Source organism: Balaenoptera borealis (assembly GCF_965194805.1).
Source record: "Balaenoptera borealis genome assembly, chromosome: 4".
In the NCBI taxonomy this organism is placed as follows: domain Eukaryota; kingdom Metazoa; phylum Chordata; class Mammalia; order Artiodactyla; family Balaenopteridae; genus Balaenoptera; species Balaenoptera borealis.
In genome coordinates this window covers 50,458,162-50,474,731 of record NC_138861.1, presented here as the reverse complement: position 1 = coordinate 50,474,731, position 16,570 = coordinate 50,458,162, and the positions used below count along the sequence as shown (strand labels likewise).

The following is a 16,570-nucleotide window of genomic DNA, read 5'->3' as shown; positions in this document are numbered from 1 at the left end:
AGTTATATATTAACTTTTCCACTATGAATTTCTATAATGTTGAAGAAATTAACCTGTTGACTGAAGAACATTGTTACAGTCATGAATTCCCAGCAGATTAAATTACACAATAAACAGCGCCAGTTTGTTCTGCTCAATTTGTTTCTAAAATCTTTAACAGAATAATGGTAAAATAATTATAAAATTATAATTTTGTAAATTTATAGTGAGAATGCAATTTTTATGTAAAAAGAAAATTATAATATAAATTTGGATAGCTATAGGGAAAGATGGACAACAAAATATCACTCAGTTTTAGGTTGTGATTTTTTTGTTTGTTTTTTTAAGAAGGGGGATGTATTATAAAGTTATGCACTCATGTGACATGAGCTTGTCTATCATACAACCAAATCTAATACTCTAAGGAATAATGTGGATCCTATCATGTATACATCCTCTAAGTAAAGGAACCTGACAAAACGTTTATTACTACTAAATCAACCCACCTGCAGGAGATACCTCCTTTTATGAACTTCCTTGATATCTTCATAGGCAAAAATGCTGCATGTTCTCTTGAGTTGACTGGGGCCTTGCCTGGCTCCTCTAGGGATAATTGGCTCATGCATACTATAGGCAGCCCAGACAAAGGAGATAAAAACACAGCAAGAGATAAATTCACTGTTCAATAAAGAGTGTGTTATTTTCAACATGTGAAGAGAAGCAGGAATCGATATATCTGAATATTTAGTTCAAAAAAGACACACCTTTAAGAGAATAATTTGGTAGCTACTCAGTATACCAGAAACCCCCTTTGATGAATATAACTTAAAAAAAATCCTATTCATGCTGTCAGGGCTTATCTATCAGGCACAGCTGGCAAGTGCCAAGGTCTATATTCTTTTAGGGGGTCCAAGAAAATGTTTTAATTTCTTTTAAAATCAAAAGAAAAAACTGAACTTTTAGGTAGAAGAAAATGTTTTAATATATAATATGAATATATTCATCTTTAAACCAACACAGTCAGAAAAACATCATTTTAGATAGCTTTATATGTAGGAAGAGGCCCGTAAAAGTCATAATGTGGCCCTGATTGCTACTGAAAGTAATTATTTGAAGTATCTCCTAGCAATGAAGATGACCATGTCCACATTCACAGTGCATGTTAGGTGTTCAAAATGTTAAAGGAAGAGAAGAGCGTGTTTTCTAAGCCTTAAGCTTTTTCATCTCCCTTTGGGCTTTGTCTGTCTCTGGGTTTTCCATTACCCACTATCACGTCCATCATAGGGCTGGCAGAAGAAAAGGAAGATGGATAAACTCAGGCAGTTAATTCCTGCCTGTGCTTCAGTCACACTGCTTCTAGGGTACTCAGAGGACATGGATGCTCTTACGTTTGTTAGAGTATTATACAGCCGCCTGCATTTTCTCTACAACTGTGTTTGCACTGAAATTTGAAAAAAAGAACAATTTACAAATTCAGAATAACTTTATAAATATATAGATTATAATACAAGGAACTTGTATTATATCTAGTGCTATTAATGCATAGCAATAAATTGTATTTAGTTTTCATTTTGATAAATAAGGCAAATTTGTCTCTTATAGCGTTGAAATAACTATTACTCTGGTGAATATTTAATGATGGATGCACAAAAACTGAGAGATAACATTACTTGAAACACAATTTTTGCATTAAGAAAAACTATGTAGGAATTCCCTGGTGGCACAGTGGTTAAGAATCTATGTGCCAAGCAGGGGACGCGGGTTCGAGCCCTGGTCTGGGAAGATCCCACATGCCGCAGAGCAACTAAGCCCGTGTGCCACAACTACTGAGCCTGTGCTCTAGAGCCTGCGAGCCACAACTACTGAGCCTGCGTGCCACAGCTACTGAAGCCTGTGCACCTAGAGCCCGTGCTCTGCAACAAGAGAAGCCACCGCAGTGAGAAGCCTGCGCACTGCAACAAGGAGTAGCTCCCGCTCGCTGCAACTAAAGAAAGCCTGAGAACAGCAATGAAGACCCAACGCAGCCAAAAAAAAAAGAAAAAAACCAAATAAACCCATGTAGAAATATTGCTTTCTAAAGATAGCTGTACTTTGTGTCTCTTCATTCATTTACTTACTTTGGAGGTAAGGTTTCAATATCTCTTATTTCCCTGGTTGCTGTCATTGTAAATCCATCAATCACATAAAAATGCTCTTTACCAAAAAGAAGTAGCCCTTCACTGGTATCTAGGCCCTGGACTCGAGCACAGCGGTACATGTGTTGGATCTATAAAGAAAACCATAAACATTCATTAATATAGTTTTTAAAAATCAGGTAATTTCTTTTTTTGATATAAATGAAGCAAAATGTCTTTAAACATGGATTTAATGGGCAAACAAGATTTTATGAAGATGTCACTCTGTGATGGCATCCCCTGAGCTAAGCATATTAACCAGAGTTTAAGCATATTAAAAAAGAATAGCTAAGATTGCAGTCTGAGTTGCAGTTGACTTCAGTAAAAGGAAACAACCATTACTCATATCCATCCATCCAATCTACTTATTCTAATATTCACTGTGTACTAACTCCGTGCCAGGCACATGTGTACTAGGCTCTACAGTCCATAAACAAGTTAGAAAAGGAAGGAGACAGACACAAACTCTGCAGGAAAGGGAACTGAGGCATACATGCGAGGAGATGAGGATTGTGCCCTGGGCCAGGCAGGATGATACAGAGTGAAAAAGGTATGCAGAGCCCGACAATCCTGAGTGAATTCCCAGTTCTGTTGTTTAACTATAGATTTGGTCAAATTTCTTAATGTTTCTGGGCTTCTGTGTCTTCATATAAGTTTCAAATATACTTCATTGGCTTGTCATGAGAGTTAGTGAGACATACAAAATCATGTTGGGAATTGTTGGCTGTCTTCTCTTCCACATAGCTTACTTTCCTCTTTTTCCATAACAATCCCTGGAACTGGAGTTGTGGAATTTGTCTCTATTTGCTCTCCACTAGAGTCTGCCTGCCTGGCAGCCTGTTGTGCCATTGTAAAAAGCCAAACTTGGCAGAAGTTGCATTTTCCTCATAGAAGGAAGGACTTACTAAATCTCTCAATGTTAGCAGTGTTTTCTTTCCAACAGGCAGGATCTAGTCCTTAGTAAAAATTCTTTCTTGCTTACACTCAGTTCAACATGAATCAAGGAAAAAAAAATCAGCAATTAAAAAATTAAAGACAAAGAAAAATTATTGGAAGCAGCAAGGGAAAAACGACAAATAACATACAAGGGAACTCCCATAAGGTTAACAGCTGATTTCTCAGCAGAAACTCTACAAGCCAGAAGGGAGTGGCATAATATACTTAAAGTGATGAAAGGGAAGAACCTACAACCAAGATTACTCTACCCAGCAAGGATCTCATTTAGATTTGATGGAGAAATCAAAAGCTTTACAGACAAGCAAAAGCTAAAAGAATTCAGCACCACCAAACCAGCTCTACAACAAATGCTAAAGGAACTTCTCTAAGTGGGAAACACAAGAGAAGAAAAGGACCTACAAAAACAAACCAAAAACGATTAAGAAAATGGTCATAGGAACATACATATCGATAATTACCTTAAACGTGAATGGACTAAATGCTCCAACCAAAAGACACAGGCTTGCTGAATGGATACAAAAGCAAGACCCATATATATGCTGTCTACAAGAGACCCACTTCAGACCTAGGGACACATACAGACTGAAAGTGAGGGGATGGAAAAAGATATTCCATGCAAATGGAAATCAAAAGAAAGCTGGAGTAGCTATACTCATATCAGATAAAATTGACTTTAAAATAAAGAACGTTACAAGAGACAAGGAAGGACACTACATAATGATCAAGGGATCAAACCAAGAAGAAGATATAACAATTATAAATATATATGCACCCAACATAGGAGCACCTCAATACATAAGGCAACTGCTAACAGCTATAAAAGAGGAAATCGACAGTAACACAATAATAGTGGGGGACTTTAACACCTCACTTACACCAATGGGCAGATCATCCAAAATGAAAATAAATAAGGAAACAGAAGCTTTAAATGACACAATAGACCAGATAGATTTAATTGATATTTATAGGACATTCCATCCAAAAACAGCAGATTACACTTTCTTCTCAAGTGCGCACAGAATATTCTCCAGAATAGATCACATCTTGGGTCACAAATCAAGCCTCAGTAAATTTAAGAAAATTCAAATCATATCAAGCATCTTTTCTGACCACAACGCTATGAGATTAGAAATGAATTACAGGGAAAAAAACGTAAAAAACACAAACAAATGGAGGCTAAACAATACGTTACTAAATAACCAAGAGATCACTGAAGAAATCGAAGACGAAATCAAAAAATACCTAGAGACAAGTGACAATGAAAACACGACGATCCAAAACCTATGGGATGCAGCAAAAGCAGTTATAAGAGGGAAGTTTATAGCTATACAAGCCTACCTAAAGAAACAAGAAAAATCTCAAGTAAATAATCTAACCTTACACCTAAAGAAACTAGAGAAAGAAGAACAAACAAAACCCAAAGTTAGCAGAAGGAAAGAAATCATAAAGATCAGAGCGGAAATAAATGAAATAGAAACAAAGAAAACAATAGCAAAGATCAATAAAACTAAAAGCTGGTTCTTTGAGAAGATAAACAAAATTGATAAGCCATTAGCCAGACTCATCAAGAAAAAGAGGGAGAGGACTCAAATCAATAAAATTAGAAATGAAAAAGGAGAAGTTATAACAGACACCGCAGAAATACAAAGCATCATAAGAGACTACTACAAGCAACTCTATGCCAATAAAATGGACACCCTGGAAGAAATGGACAAATTCTTAGAAAGATATAACCTTCCAAGACTGAACCAGGAAGAAACAGAAAATATGAACAGACCAATCACAAGTAATGAAATTGAAACTGTGATTAAAAATCTTCCAACAAACAAAAGTCCAGGACCAGATGGCTTCACAGGTGAATTCTATCAAACATTTAGAGAAGAGCTAACACCCATCCTTCTCAAACTCTTCCAAAAAATTGCAGAGGAAGGCACACTCCCAAACTCATTCTATGAGGCCACCATCACCCTGATACCAAAACCAGACAAAGATACTACAAAAAAAGAAAATTACAGAGCAGTATCACTGATGAATATAGATGCAAAAATCCTCAACAAAATACTAGCAAACAGAATCCAACAACACATTAAAAGGATCATACACCACGATCAAGTGGGATTTATCCCAGGGATGCAAGGATTCTTCAATATACGCAAATCAATCAATGTGATACACCATATTAATAAATTGAAGAATAAAAACCATATGATCATCTCAATAGATGCAGAAAAAGCTTTTGACAAAATTCAACACCCATTTATGATAAAAATTCTCCAGAAAGTGGGCATAGAGGGAACCTACCTCAACCTAATAAAGACCATATATGACAAACCCATAGCAAACATCATTCTCAATGGTGAAACACTGAAAGCATTTCCTCTAAGATCAGGAACAAGACAAGGATGTCCACTCTCACCACTATTATTCAACATAGTTTTGGAAGTCCTAGCCATGGCAATCAGAGAAGAAAAAGAAATAAAAGGAACACAAATTGGAAAAGAAGAAGTAAAACTGTCACTGTTTGCAGATGACATGATACTATACATAGAGAATCCTAAAAATGCCACCAGAAAACTACTAGAGCTAATCAATGAATCTGGTAAAGTTGTAGGATACAAAATTAATGCACAGAAATCTCTTGCATTCCTATACACTAATGATGAAAAATCTGAAAGAGAAATTATGGAAACCCTCCCATTTACCATTGCAACAAAAAGAATAAAATACCTGGGAATAAACCTACCTAGGGAGACAAAAGACCTGTATGCAGAAAACTATAAGGCACTGATAAAAGAAATTAAAGATGATACTAACAGATGGAGAGATATACCATGTTCTTGGACTGGAAGAATCAATATTGTGAAAATGACTATACTACCCAAAGCAATCTACAGATTCAATGCAATCCCTATCAAATTACCAATGGCATTTTTTTATGGAACTAGAACAAATTATCTTAAAATTTGTATGGAGACACAAAAGACCCCAAATACCCAAAGCAGTCTTGAGGGAAAAAAACGGAGCTGGAGGAATCAGACTCCCTGCCTTCAGACTATACTACAAAGCTACAGTAATCAAGACAATATGGTACTGGCACAAAAACAGAAACATAGATCAATGGAACAAGATAGAAAGCCCAGAGATAAACCCATGCACCTATGGTCAACTAATCTATGACAAAGGAGACAAAGATACAGAATGGAGAAAAGACAGTCTCTTCAATAAGCGGTGCTGGGAAAACTGGACAGCTACATGTAAAAGAATGAAATTAGAACACTCCCTAACACCATACACAAAAATAAGCTCAAAATGGATTCGAGACCTAAATGTAAGACCAGACACTATAAAACTCTTAGAGGAAAACATAGGAAGAGCACTCTTTGACATAAATCACAGCAAGATCTTTTTTGATCCACCTCCTAGAGTAATGGAAATAAAAACAAAAATAAACAAATGGGACCTAATGAAACTTCAAAGCTTTTGCACAGCAAAGGAAACCATAAACAAGACAAAAAGACAACCCTCAGAATGGGAGAAAATATTTGCAAACGAATCAACGGACAAAGGATTAATCTCCAAAATATATAAACAGCTCATTCAACTCAATATTAAAGAAACAAACAACCCAATCCAAAAACGGGCAGAAGACCTAAATAGACATTTCTCCAAAGGAGACATACAGATGGCCAAGAACCACATGAAAAGGTGCTCAACATCACTAATTATTAGAGAAATGCAAATCAAAACTACAATGAGGTATCACCTCACACCAGTTAGAATGGGCATCATCAGAAAATCTACAAACAACAAATGCTGGAGAGGGTGTGGAGAAAAGGGAACCCTCTTGCACTGTTGGTGGGAATGTAAATTGATACAGCCACTATGGAGAACAATCTGGAGGTTCCTTAAAAAACTAAAAATGGAATTACCATATAATCCAGCAATCTCACTACTGGGCATATACCCAGAGAAAACCGTAATTCAAAAAGACACATGCACCCCAATGTTCATTGCAGCATTATTTACAATAGCCAGGTCATGGAAGCAACCTAAATGTCCATCGACAGACGAATGGATAAAGAAGTTGTGGTACATATATACAATGGAATATTACTCAGCCATAAAAAGGAACGGAATTGAGTCATTCGTTGAGACGTGGATGGATCTAGAGACTGTCATACAGAGTGAAGTAAGTCAGAAAGAGAAAAACAAATATCGTATATTAACGCATGTATGTGGAACCTAGAAAAATGGTACAGATGAATTGGTTTGCAGGGCAGAAGTTGAGACACAGATGTAGAGAATGAACGTATGGACACCAAGGGGGGAAATCCGCAGTGGGGTGGGGATGGTGGTGTGCTGAATTGGGCGATTGGGATTGACATGTATACACTGATGTGTATAAAATTTATGACTGAATAAAAAAAAAATCAGCAATTAAATCAGAGTCAAACAAATGTCAAATAAATGTCAGTCTAAATACACCTCCTGCACTATTCAAACTTAAAGCAATTAGAGGAAAAACTGTACCCATGAGTTTAAAAAGTTTAAAAAATGACAGCATCAGAAAATAGATTTTCTAAAATATGCAAATGTAAGTTAATTTTCATCACCACATCTGAACTACTTCAATAATAAAAACTTAGAATATTACAGGAGAAAAACTGACATACTTTTAAAATAACTCTATTGTAAGTATAATATACACACACAAAAAAATGTTTATTTCATAAATGCATAGCTTGATGAATTTTCAAATGCTTAAAATATGATGCAACCAGCATCCAAATCAAGAAACAGAACATTCCCAAGGCCCTAGAAGCCTCTCTTGTGCTTCCTTCAGATCTAATGTACTTTTATAGTTACATACTTTTTTTCTTTTTATGTTTTCATTCAAGATTAATCAGGCCATATATTTGAACAGAATTAAAAAAATTAAACCCTAATTTCTAGTTACTATTTCTTAGTGGATAAGATTTCAAGTGTTATACCAAGATCTAATATAATAGGCAAAACAACCTTTAAAAAGGTGATACTCACTACACATTCAATTCATTCATTCCTTTACTCATTTATCCCTTTATTTATTCAACCAATCACTCCTTCATTCAAGGTTTACTGAGTTTCTATCAGGTGACTGGAACTGTGTAAGGCACTGGGATAGAAATAAGAAACAGTGTCTGCCTCAAAAGAGCTCACTATCTAGATGAAGAGACAGACACAGGAACAAATAATAATAACATGATAAAGTGAGTGCTATATATAAGGCTTTATAAAAGCATAGAGGAGGGGGTCTAACTAAGCCTGAGCTGGCAAGACAGTGAAGGAAAGCTTCCTCTGTGTGAGCATTAAAGACATCCAGATAAATGATGTTGCATCAAATGGGAGTTACTAGGATAGAGGTTATGCAAGTGATGGAAAGAGGGGCATTTAGGCAGAGAACACAATGAGTAAAGCGCAGAGTAAAGAAATATCATGGATGTAGTGAACGGCAAGGCACAAAATGCAGGGGGCTCAGGCTACATGGCAGAGTCAGTAAAGTGAGCCTGGAGGGGTCGCAGGGTGTAAGAGGCTGAGAGAAACAGGAAGGCAAAGTAGTCTTTTGTGAATGAAGCACAGGAGGGGTTAAGTACAAGGCTGGGGATGATGGGCTAGTTGAAGTTGCTTGTGTGGTTACTGGAATTACAGAGGTATAGGAAAAAATACAGGGCCAAATTACTGAATGGGTTGTGTACATGGGTTTGAAACGAGAATTATGGCAAGAGTTGCAGCCTAATAAAGGGTTTAGAGGAAGACAGTGAACTAGGTGTCAACTGTTAATACTATATCTGATGCAACTTCTTGCTGTTCAGTGTGTTCAGAGAGGTCAGAAAACCCTACAGATGAAAGACGCAGAGTGTTGAACCCAAAAGGGCGCCTAATACTGATTTCACTGCAGAGGCTAAAATATTTATCTTTGGCTGCCAGATAAATACCCTTCAACTAGTCTTGTAAAATGGAGACAAACCACTTAATACAATCCCTCCTTTTCAGAAGTAAGGCACCTTTTCTCCCTCTTCTAATAGGCGCAGCAGGGTGGCGTTGTCCGTCTTCTCCTCCTCTTCTATAGAGCTACCCTCAGCAATCTGGTCTTGCAGCTGCTCCTGGGTCTCCTCATCTCCTCCATCAGGTGCAGATCGAGACCGTTTTAGAGGCGGCTTGACCAGTCCTGCAGGATAAGAGCCAAGAGGGTCATCTGGTCTTGCTGGGGTCATGTGGGAGCCATTTAGTCCCTCCTCTACATTTCCAATTTGAGAGAGTTCTGGAAGGTATGGGGAGGCAGCATCGTTCAGTGGTCAACAGCACAGGCTCTGGAGTTAAACAGCCGCACGACCTTGGAGTATTATTTGTCCCCTCTGAACCTCAGTTTCTCACCTATAAAACCGGGACAAGAATACTACCTATCATGGATACCAGGAGGATTGTTGGAGGACTAAATGAGGTAATTCATGTAAAGTGCTTAGTATCACGCATAATAAATAGTAAATTCTCAGTAAGTGTCAGATGATGATGATAAACAGAGGGCTTAGCATAATTAATGGTAAAAGTGGTGGTGCTAATGGGCAGGTGTCACTGAGGGGATACCCTCAATAAATGATCAGTCATTATCAGAAACAAAAATAGGACAGCACGTTATAAACATGATTATAAGAGATTCCACCTACTTGGAGGGCCCATGAGGATTACTTCAAGACTCATATTACAAGTGGCAGTATGGTCACTCATACATGAATGAATTTGATTAAATCATCAGGCCATAAAGAATAAGAACACAATTCTTTTAAAAATATAGGGCCAGACAATTTAATGTGCCACATAAGTTAACATTCTACTGCCTACATTTTGATAATTTTATTGATAATCACAGGAGATGAAATTAAAATCAGCTGATGAAAGTAACCACTGATAACCCAGAGTATGGGAAGCACTCAAAACAAACTCTAAATCTCACATTTAATTTAATATTCTTTAGTTCTGTACCAAAAAAAGTAATGTTGTATCTACCAATGATAGTTACACTAAGAATTTTGGAAAAACGTAAATCAGCCTGTTAGAAACCTATCCTTTGAACACAAGTTATCAGAGGTTCTGCTCTGCCTTGCGAAGAACCTCATTTTCACATGTGAAAGAGTATAATAAATAAACAAGAAAGATCAAGTCTTGCTGAGATATCCACAAGGGGAAAAGCTTCCAGCTGCTTTATTTTTAGTTTGACGAATCAAAACCTCCAACTCTATGTCTAGCATAGCATCTTGCATATCACAGTAGTGACACCAATATTTGTGGTTTTAGCTCGATTAGACATTAGGAAAATGAGGCCAAGATGAGAAGTTAATGCCAATGACCCAAACACAAGACATCACAAACTCTGTGAATTATACACCTTGGTTATAGCCAGGAAATACAACTTTGGACCCATCTCAATAACTTTGCTGATGCAGTGTCAAGAAATGATAAGGCTGAAAACTTTGTTCAACTAATAAAATTTCAGTGATTCTATGAAAATGTTAGATGGATTATGAAATGTTTAGTAATTCATAGTTATCACAAGAGAGAACAGGTATAATGTAATAGGAGAAACCGATCACAATTACAGATAAATTTTTTTGTTGACATGGTCATATACTGTTAGTTTTTTATCAATGAGATCTGAAAATAATTTTTAATTTACAGTTCTTAATTTATATTCTAGGGCTTTATCTATAGACTACGCCAAGACTTTTGAATTTATGATAAATCAGAGGCTTAAAAAATTAAAACAATGGACTGATTTACTTATTCAATATTGACTGAATCCCCATTTTGTGCTAGGCATGTGCCAAAATCTATAAAGTGAGAGGAGAAATAATCTCTGCCTCTGAGAAACTTATAATTTAGGAAAACATAAAGCAGTGAAAGAAATCACTGAAATTGCTATAAAAGATATGAGCAAAGTGCTATTGGAGGACAGCGGAGTTGGAAAAGCCTTCAGAGTAGGACAGTTTGACCAGTATCTTCAAGACTGGGTAGGTCCAGATCACAGAGAAGCTGTAGCAAGAGGGCAGAGGGCACACATATGCAGAAGTACAGAATCAAAAAGTCCATGGCCATTTTAGTCCAATTCATCACCGTAAGCATGTCTTTCTAGGCTCATAAAGTATAGCTTTGGAATAATCTGTCTTAGCTCATTGGAAGAAAGACCATTATTTCTTACTGTTGGCTAACATGCACTAATGACACATTTAGTGGTTGTTTTAGTTTTATACATATTTATTTAGCTTTCAGGGCCTTAACTTAAAATATCAGGTACCACTGAGAATTCTGCCAGATACAGTGAAAAAAATTATCAAGCCAACGGCACATTACATTCATCTGTAGGCAATAAAGAAGAGCCAGTCTCTTTAGTTCTGATACAGAAATCAATCTTTAAGAAGGGTGCGATAGTAAAATATGTACGGATACTTTTAGGTTGGCCCTACTGTTTATAGTTGCTAATATTTTCATATAGATTCAAGTAAAAGGAATGCTCCCAAATGGTTTTTAATTAAAATCAGAGAGGAAGGCTGACCTTTGACTTTAGCAATAGTGTCTTCACCATGCTCTGGTTCTTGTTGAGTAGCTTCACCTTCTGAACTCTCTACTATGGCATCCTGGACAATGGCTGGGTTGCCAGAGGCTAGTCGCATGTAGTATTCTTTACTGTCATAACTTACAGCTCTTCTGTATCGAGCAGGTTTCTAAGAAACAACAAAAGGAAAGGACTCATAATTTATCTTCAAGAATTAATAGACTATTTATACAGGGTAAATCCACAGTCTTTTGGGTTAAGTTTCTCTATTTTTAAATTGCACTGATTTAAAAAAATATATATAAAACAACAATATTAGCAGTTTTGTTCCTCCCGAAAAAAGAAACACATCATCTTTAGCCAAATGTTTCCAGGTTAGTATAGTACAGCCTCACTGATGCATCAGTACAGTAGAGAGAATGCCCAGTGTCGGAGAGCATCAAGTTGCAAGGGGTGTCTAGTTTCTGAGGAGCCTGAAACTTTGCTTCCACCCCAAGTAAACAGGCCTAAAGGACCATCCATTCAGTTGGAATTACCTGTGTGAGTGCTTACTTCAGATATTTGAAGGTAGGGACCCAGAACTGCCCTGTTCCCATATTCCCATATCTCTCTGGAACTCTGGAAATGGCCCAGACCTTCAGAGAGTCCTGACCCAATATGGAATCGACCGGCTTCAGGCCAGATGACACTGTTTGGTTGGCCTGCCACTCCGAGCTGGTGTGTCTAATTTGTTAAAACATCCTGTTGTTTGTTGTGTAAAAGAATGTGATCCATAAACTTACTAACTAAATGAGTATATCAAGAACATATAAGTCCATTTTGAAGAAGAAATTAATTATGTAGAAACATTAGAAAAGATTTACCTTTTTGGTGTATGATACAAGAGCATTTCCTTTTCAGAATAATTAATATTTATCCTAAAAACAGGTTCTCCAATTAACCCAAACTTTTTTTTTTTCTTAGAACAATAGATAATGAAAAATTAAGGTCTAAAGTTTCCTACAAAAATGTAAAACCATAGGGAAAAGTTTATATGTATACAGGTTGATCATAATGAGACCCAGACTTTAAATTAACAATTAAGAAAAAGACAGGGTTTGAAACATGCTTAAAGACCTTCCCTTTCTAAACATTATCTTTTTTTTTTTCAACTTGCTTGCTTTAAAAAAAAAAAAAAAAAATCTTACCTTTCCTTTCCTATGAATGTCTAATTGAAAGTATTCTATCAGCCTAACTCTTCGACTCAGGTAGTTATATGTATTGTCTACAATAATGCTTATTTTAAGCAAGACCTTTTTAAAAAAATGATTTTCAACTAAAGTAGAAAACAAGTGTCCAACAGGAATATTTAGACTAAAATACTGAACCAATTTTGAGATGAAAAGATGCCTAACTCAAGCCACCATTACCCTTCTTTTAACTTCAGGTATAAAGTTAGGGAATGAAGAGAGCTGCAAGCTAACTGATGAATGATATGCAGCAAATGAAAACTGAAATATATAACATAGGAAAGTATTGAAATGATGTAAAAAAATATTACAGTTATGGAAGGAAGGATCTGATGAACCAACTAATAATACTGCAATATTTTTGAAATGAAAGCAGGGTAGTAAATTTTGTACTATAACAATTCTCTACAGGAGATCTAACAATTATCTTCAACTCATAATTGTTCATTTTAAAAAAGATGAAAGCATAGTTAGTGATGGGCAAGACAATGAATTAACAGATGTGGGACAACATCTTGGTTACTGACTTCATATCTGACTTAAACTTGGAACTATAAGCATTTTCCCTTAAATATTTTGAGGTATATTTCTGTGACATTTCTGAACTGCATTTTTTTTTTTTTTTTTTTTTTTACTGAATTATGTACTGAATCCTTCTGGAAAAAGAAAACAATTACATAAATTTAAATTAATTAAAATAAATTAAAATTGTATTTTAAAAAGCGGTCATATACGCTTAGTTTCCATTTAGTTTCTTCTGATTGAAAAAGTAATTTTAAAAGAGAATACACTTGCATTCTCAAAATATACACTGTTTAATATCTAGAAGAATTAAATGAGTAATTGAAAAAACAAGTTGGTAGTGTCAGGCTGCCCATTACTAACATGCCTTGGGACTTGTTAGTGTAAGTGTGAAGCAGTACACATTTCACGGTGAGAGCAGTGAATACTCAGCCTGTTAGTGAGCAGCATACAGACCCTAGAAAGCTGATCAGAACGAAGCGAGAGAGACGAGGACACCTCTCGGCGTGAATGAAATTCACTTTTCAACACTAAGGAACTTACAGAAACAACAAATTGAAAGTCAACCCTTGAGGTTAGTCTAGTCTACCATGCACTAAAATAAAACAAAAACAAAAACAAAATAACACAAAGGAAAAAAAAACAAAACTGCAAGTATTTTGCATTCTTTTATGGTATTTTGTGTTTTACCTTTTGAGGAATGATATCATCGGGTGTCTCAGGCTGTTTACTTGGGATCTCAGACTGAAAACAGGGTATTAAGTATAGACACATCAGAAAAAAATAACAAAGAACAACACAAAAATAAAATATTCTTGAGGACTGTATGGAATATGGAAGATGCACTCACACAAAATTAATATGATAGCCTAAGCTGCTTGAAATAATCACTTAGCATCGTGTGATTGTTTTCTCAATTATCCAAAGTAGTTTTAAAGTAAAAGAAACTACACTAAAATTCTCAAGGCTACTGAACAGGACAAACTTAAAAATCACACACACAAAACTTCACCACAGGCTGCCAGTGTCATGGATGATTTACAGGCAACTCTTTATATGGCTTCAAAGGAAAAAAACAGAAAACCAGATAATAGAATCTAGTGCTAGCTATCACCTTCCACCTACCTTTTACTGTGTTTATCCCTAGATCTGTTTTGTAACAGAAGCAACTGGTTTAAACTATTATCTACAATATCCCATACCACAGAAATCACTAAGCGCTTGTTAGTGAAAAAACACCTTTCCCTAAAAGCCCAAGGACCTATTTCCTTTGCTACCTTCACAGCTATGACCTCAGAAAGGCTGAAAGCAGAAGGGAGCCTGGATCATCAGCCTCCAAACCAAAAGTTTTTGTAAAAATTACTTTCTAAAGAATTAGGTAATTACTCTATATTTTATTCTCAATAAAATCTCGACTAACAAGGCGGCAGTATCTGTTGAGCTGGAGTGTGTGGCCTGTGCGTGTAAACACACAGACAGCTACAGACAGACAGTAACACATCCAAGAATCATTCCAATTTTTCTTCCTTTTCACAGTTTGTACCTGGAGATGACTTCTAGTACCTTTCCCTAGAGTAAATATGAGCAAGCAAAATGCTTTTACAAATGTTTGCTTCCCTTGGCAAAACAAACATTGAACTACTGGGCATACTTTCAAATACTTAATATGGTTTTAATATACCTCTCTCCTTAAAAGCAAACTTTTAAAAGCATACCTTATGTTGAAGGATAATCTTGAAAATATACATCTATGTTCTCAATCTTGGTAAAGATTTGGGTTACATGAGTATTACTACACATTTGTTAAACCTCACTGAATGGTACACTTAGGATTTATATATTTCAATATATGTAAAATTTATGTCAATAAAAAAGAATTATGAACAAATGTTGAACTCTATTGATATGCATGGGGAAGTATTCAGGGGTGAAGGGTACTGACTCTGCAACTCATTTTGAAATTAATAAAAAAACAAGATAGATCACTGGATAGATATGTGATAAACCAATATAGCAAAATGACCAATTACTATTGTCAAACCCAATTCTGATGTCCACTATATATCCCCAACCAGAATGTGGGCAGGGTCTGACATGTACACAATCGTGTTTTCCCTGCAGCATATGGCACAGTGCTGGTTTAATACATATTTGCTCACTGAACCACTTACTGACTGAGGATCTTATTTTACTAAAAGGTACAGCATTCATTAGCGAAGATACATGTTATACTAATAATTTTAGTATTATCATAGCTCTCTTTAAACTTTTATAACTAAATTATTATAATTATGTTTATATAAAAACCTAAATTTTTCAAAGTCAGAATTTGTAGAAAATAATTTTATACTCCCTTTACTTCCAATTTTTCTATATTGCTGGCAATGGAATTTCTTGAATGAGTCGCTTAGTTCCTATGAGTCCTGTGATATCTATATATTATATAAAAATATATGTGGAGGCACCCACATGAGACTCCCTTAATTAGAAAAGGAACTTGAGGTAAGTCATTTACCCTTCTGCCCCAAGCAGCCCAACATTAATAGGAAACGGTGAGGTCTTCGCCAGAATGATATTTGCAAAGAATAGTAAATTTGTTTGAGATTATTATTCTGTGAAAATAAGGGGATTACAGAATTAAAACCTGGTTTTAGTACTTAAATATAACTTCTTAAATGGCAAAATATGGAATTTTATTCTCATTCCTTAGGATTCAGAGTAATTAGAGAACTGCTTAAAAACAACCATATTTTGTATTTTCATCATATCCCAGGCTCACATCTTAATATTTATAACTAATATTACCACTTAAAATACAGAATTACAGTGCAATTCAGTATAGCTATTTTAGTTTTGAAAATGGTCCCCTAAGGAAAGTCCCTGTGCAAAGGGGATAAATTATTTTTATGTGAGATCAGAGAATTTTCCACATGTACATAACTTTTCTCAGGACAAAAAAATTATTGTTGTTCTCATTAAAACAATTTTATTTGATAAACTTTCAAAGCTTTTAAGTCAGTGGCAAATGAAACACTCAAATATGTTCTACATTCTATAAATAAACAACTAATTTAAAAATAAAATTCAAGACTTATAATAAAAGGTAAGCTACTTTTTAATAC

At 35.6% G+C, this 16,570-nt stretch overlaps 1 protein-coding gene across 10 annotated transcripts in view; it reads right to left on the bottom strand.

Annotated features, from left to right (window-relative positions):
• Positions 1 to 16,570, bottom strand: part of WDFY3 (WD repeat and FYVE domain containing 3) — a 275,484-nt gene that overhangs the window by 44,600 nt on the left and 214,314 nt on the right. For 8 of the 10 annotated variants that reach the window (XM_082391039.1, XM_082391040.1, XM_082391031.1 and 5 more), the window contains 5 exons: positions 14,139 to 14,192; positions 11,698 to 11,866; positions 9,155 to 9,318; positions 2,097 to 2,245; positions 486 to 606 (listed from right to left, as the gene is read on the bottom strand). In XM_082391039.1, the coding sequence (XP_082247165.1) occupies positions 486 to 606; positions 2,097 to 2,245; positions 9,155 to 9,318; positions 11,698 to 11,866; positions 14,139 to 14,192 (657 nt within the window). The remainder of the gene's footprint in view (positions 1 to 485; positions 607 to 2,096; positions 2,246 to 9,154; positions 9,319 to 11,697; positions 11,867 to 14,138; positions 14,193 to 16,570) is intronic. The other 2 variants (XM_082391036.1, XM_082391038.1) reach the window with 1 other exon arrangement.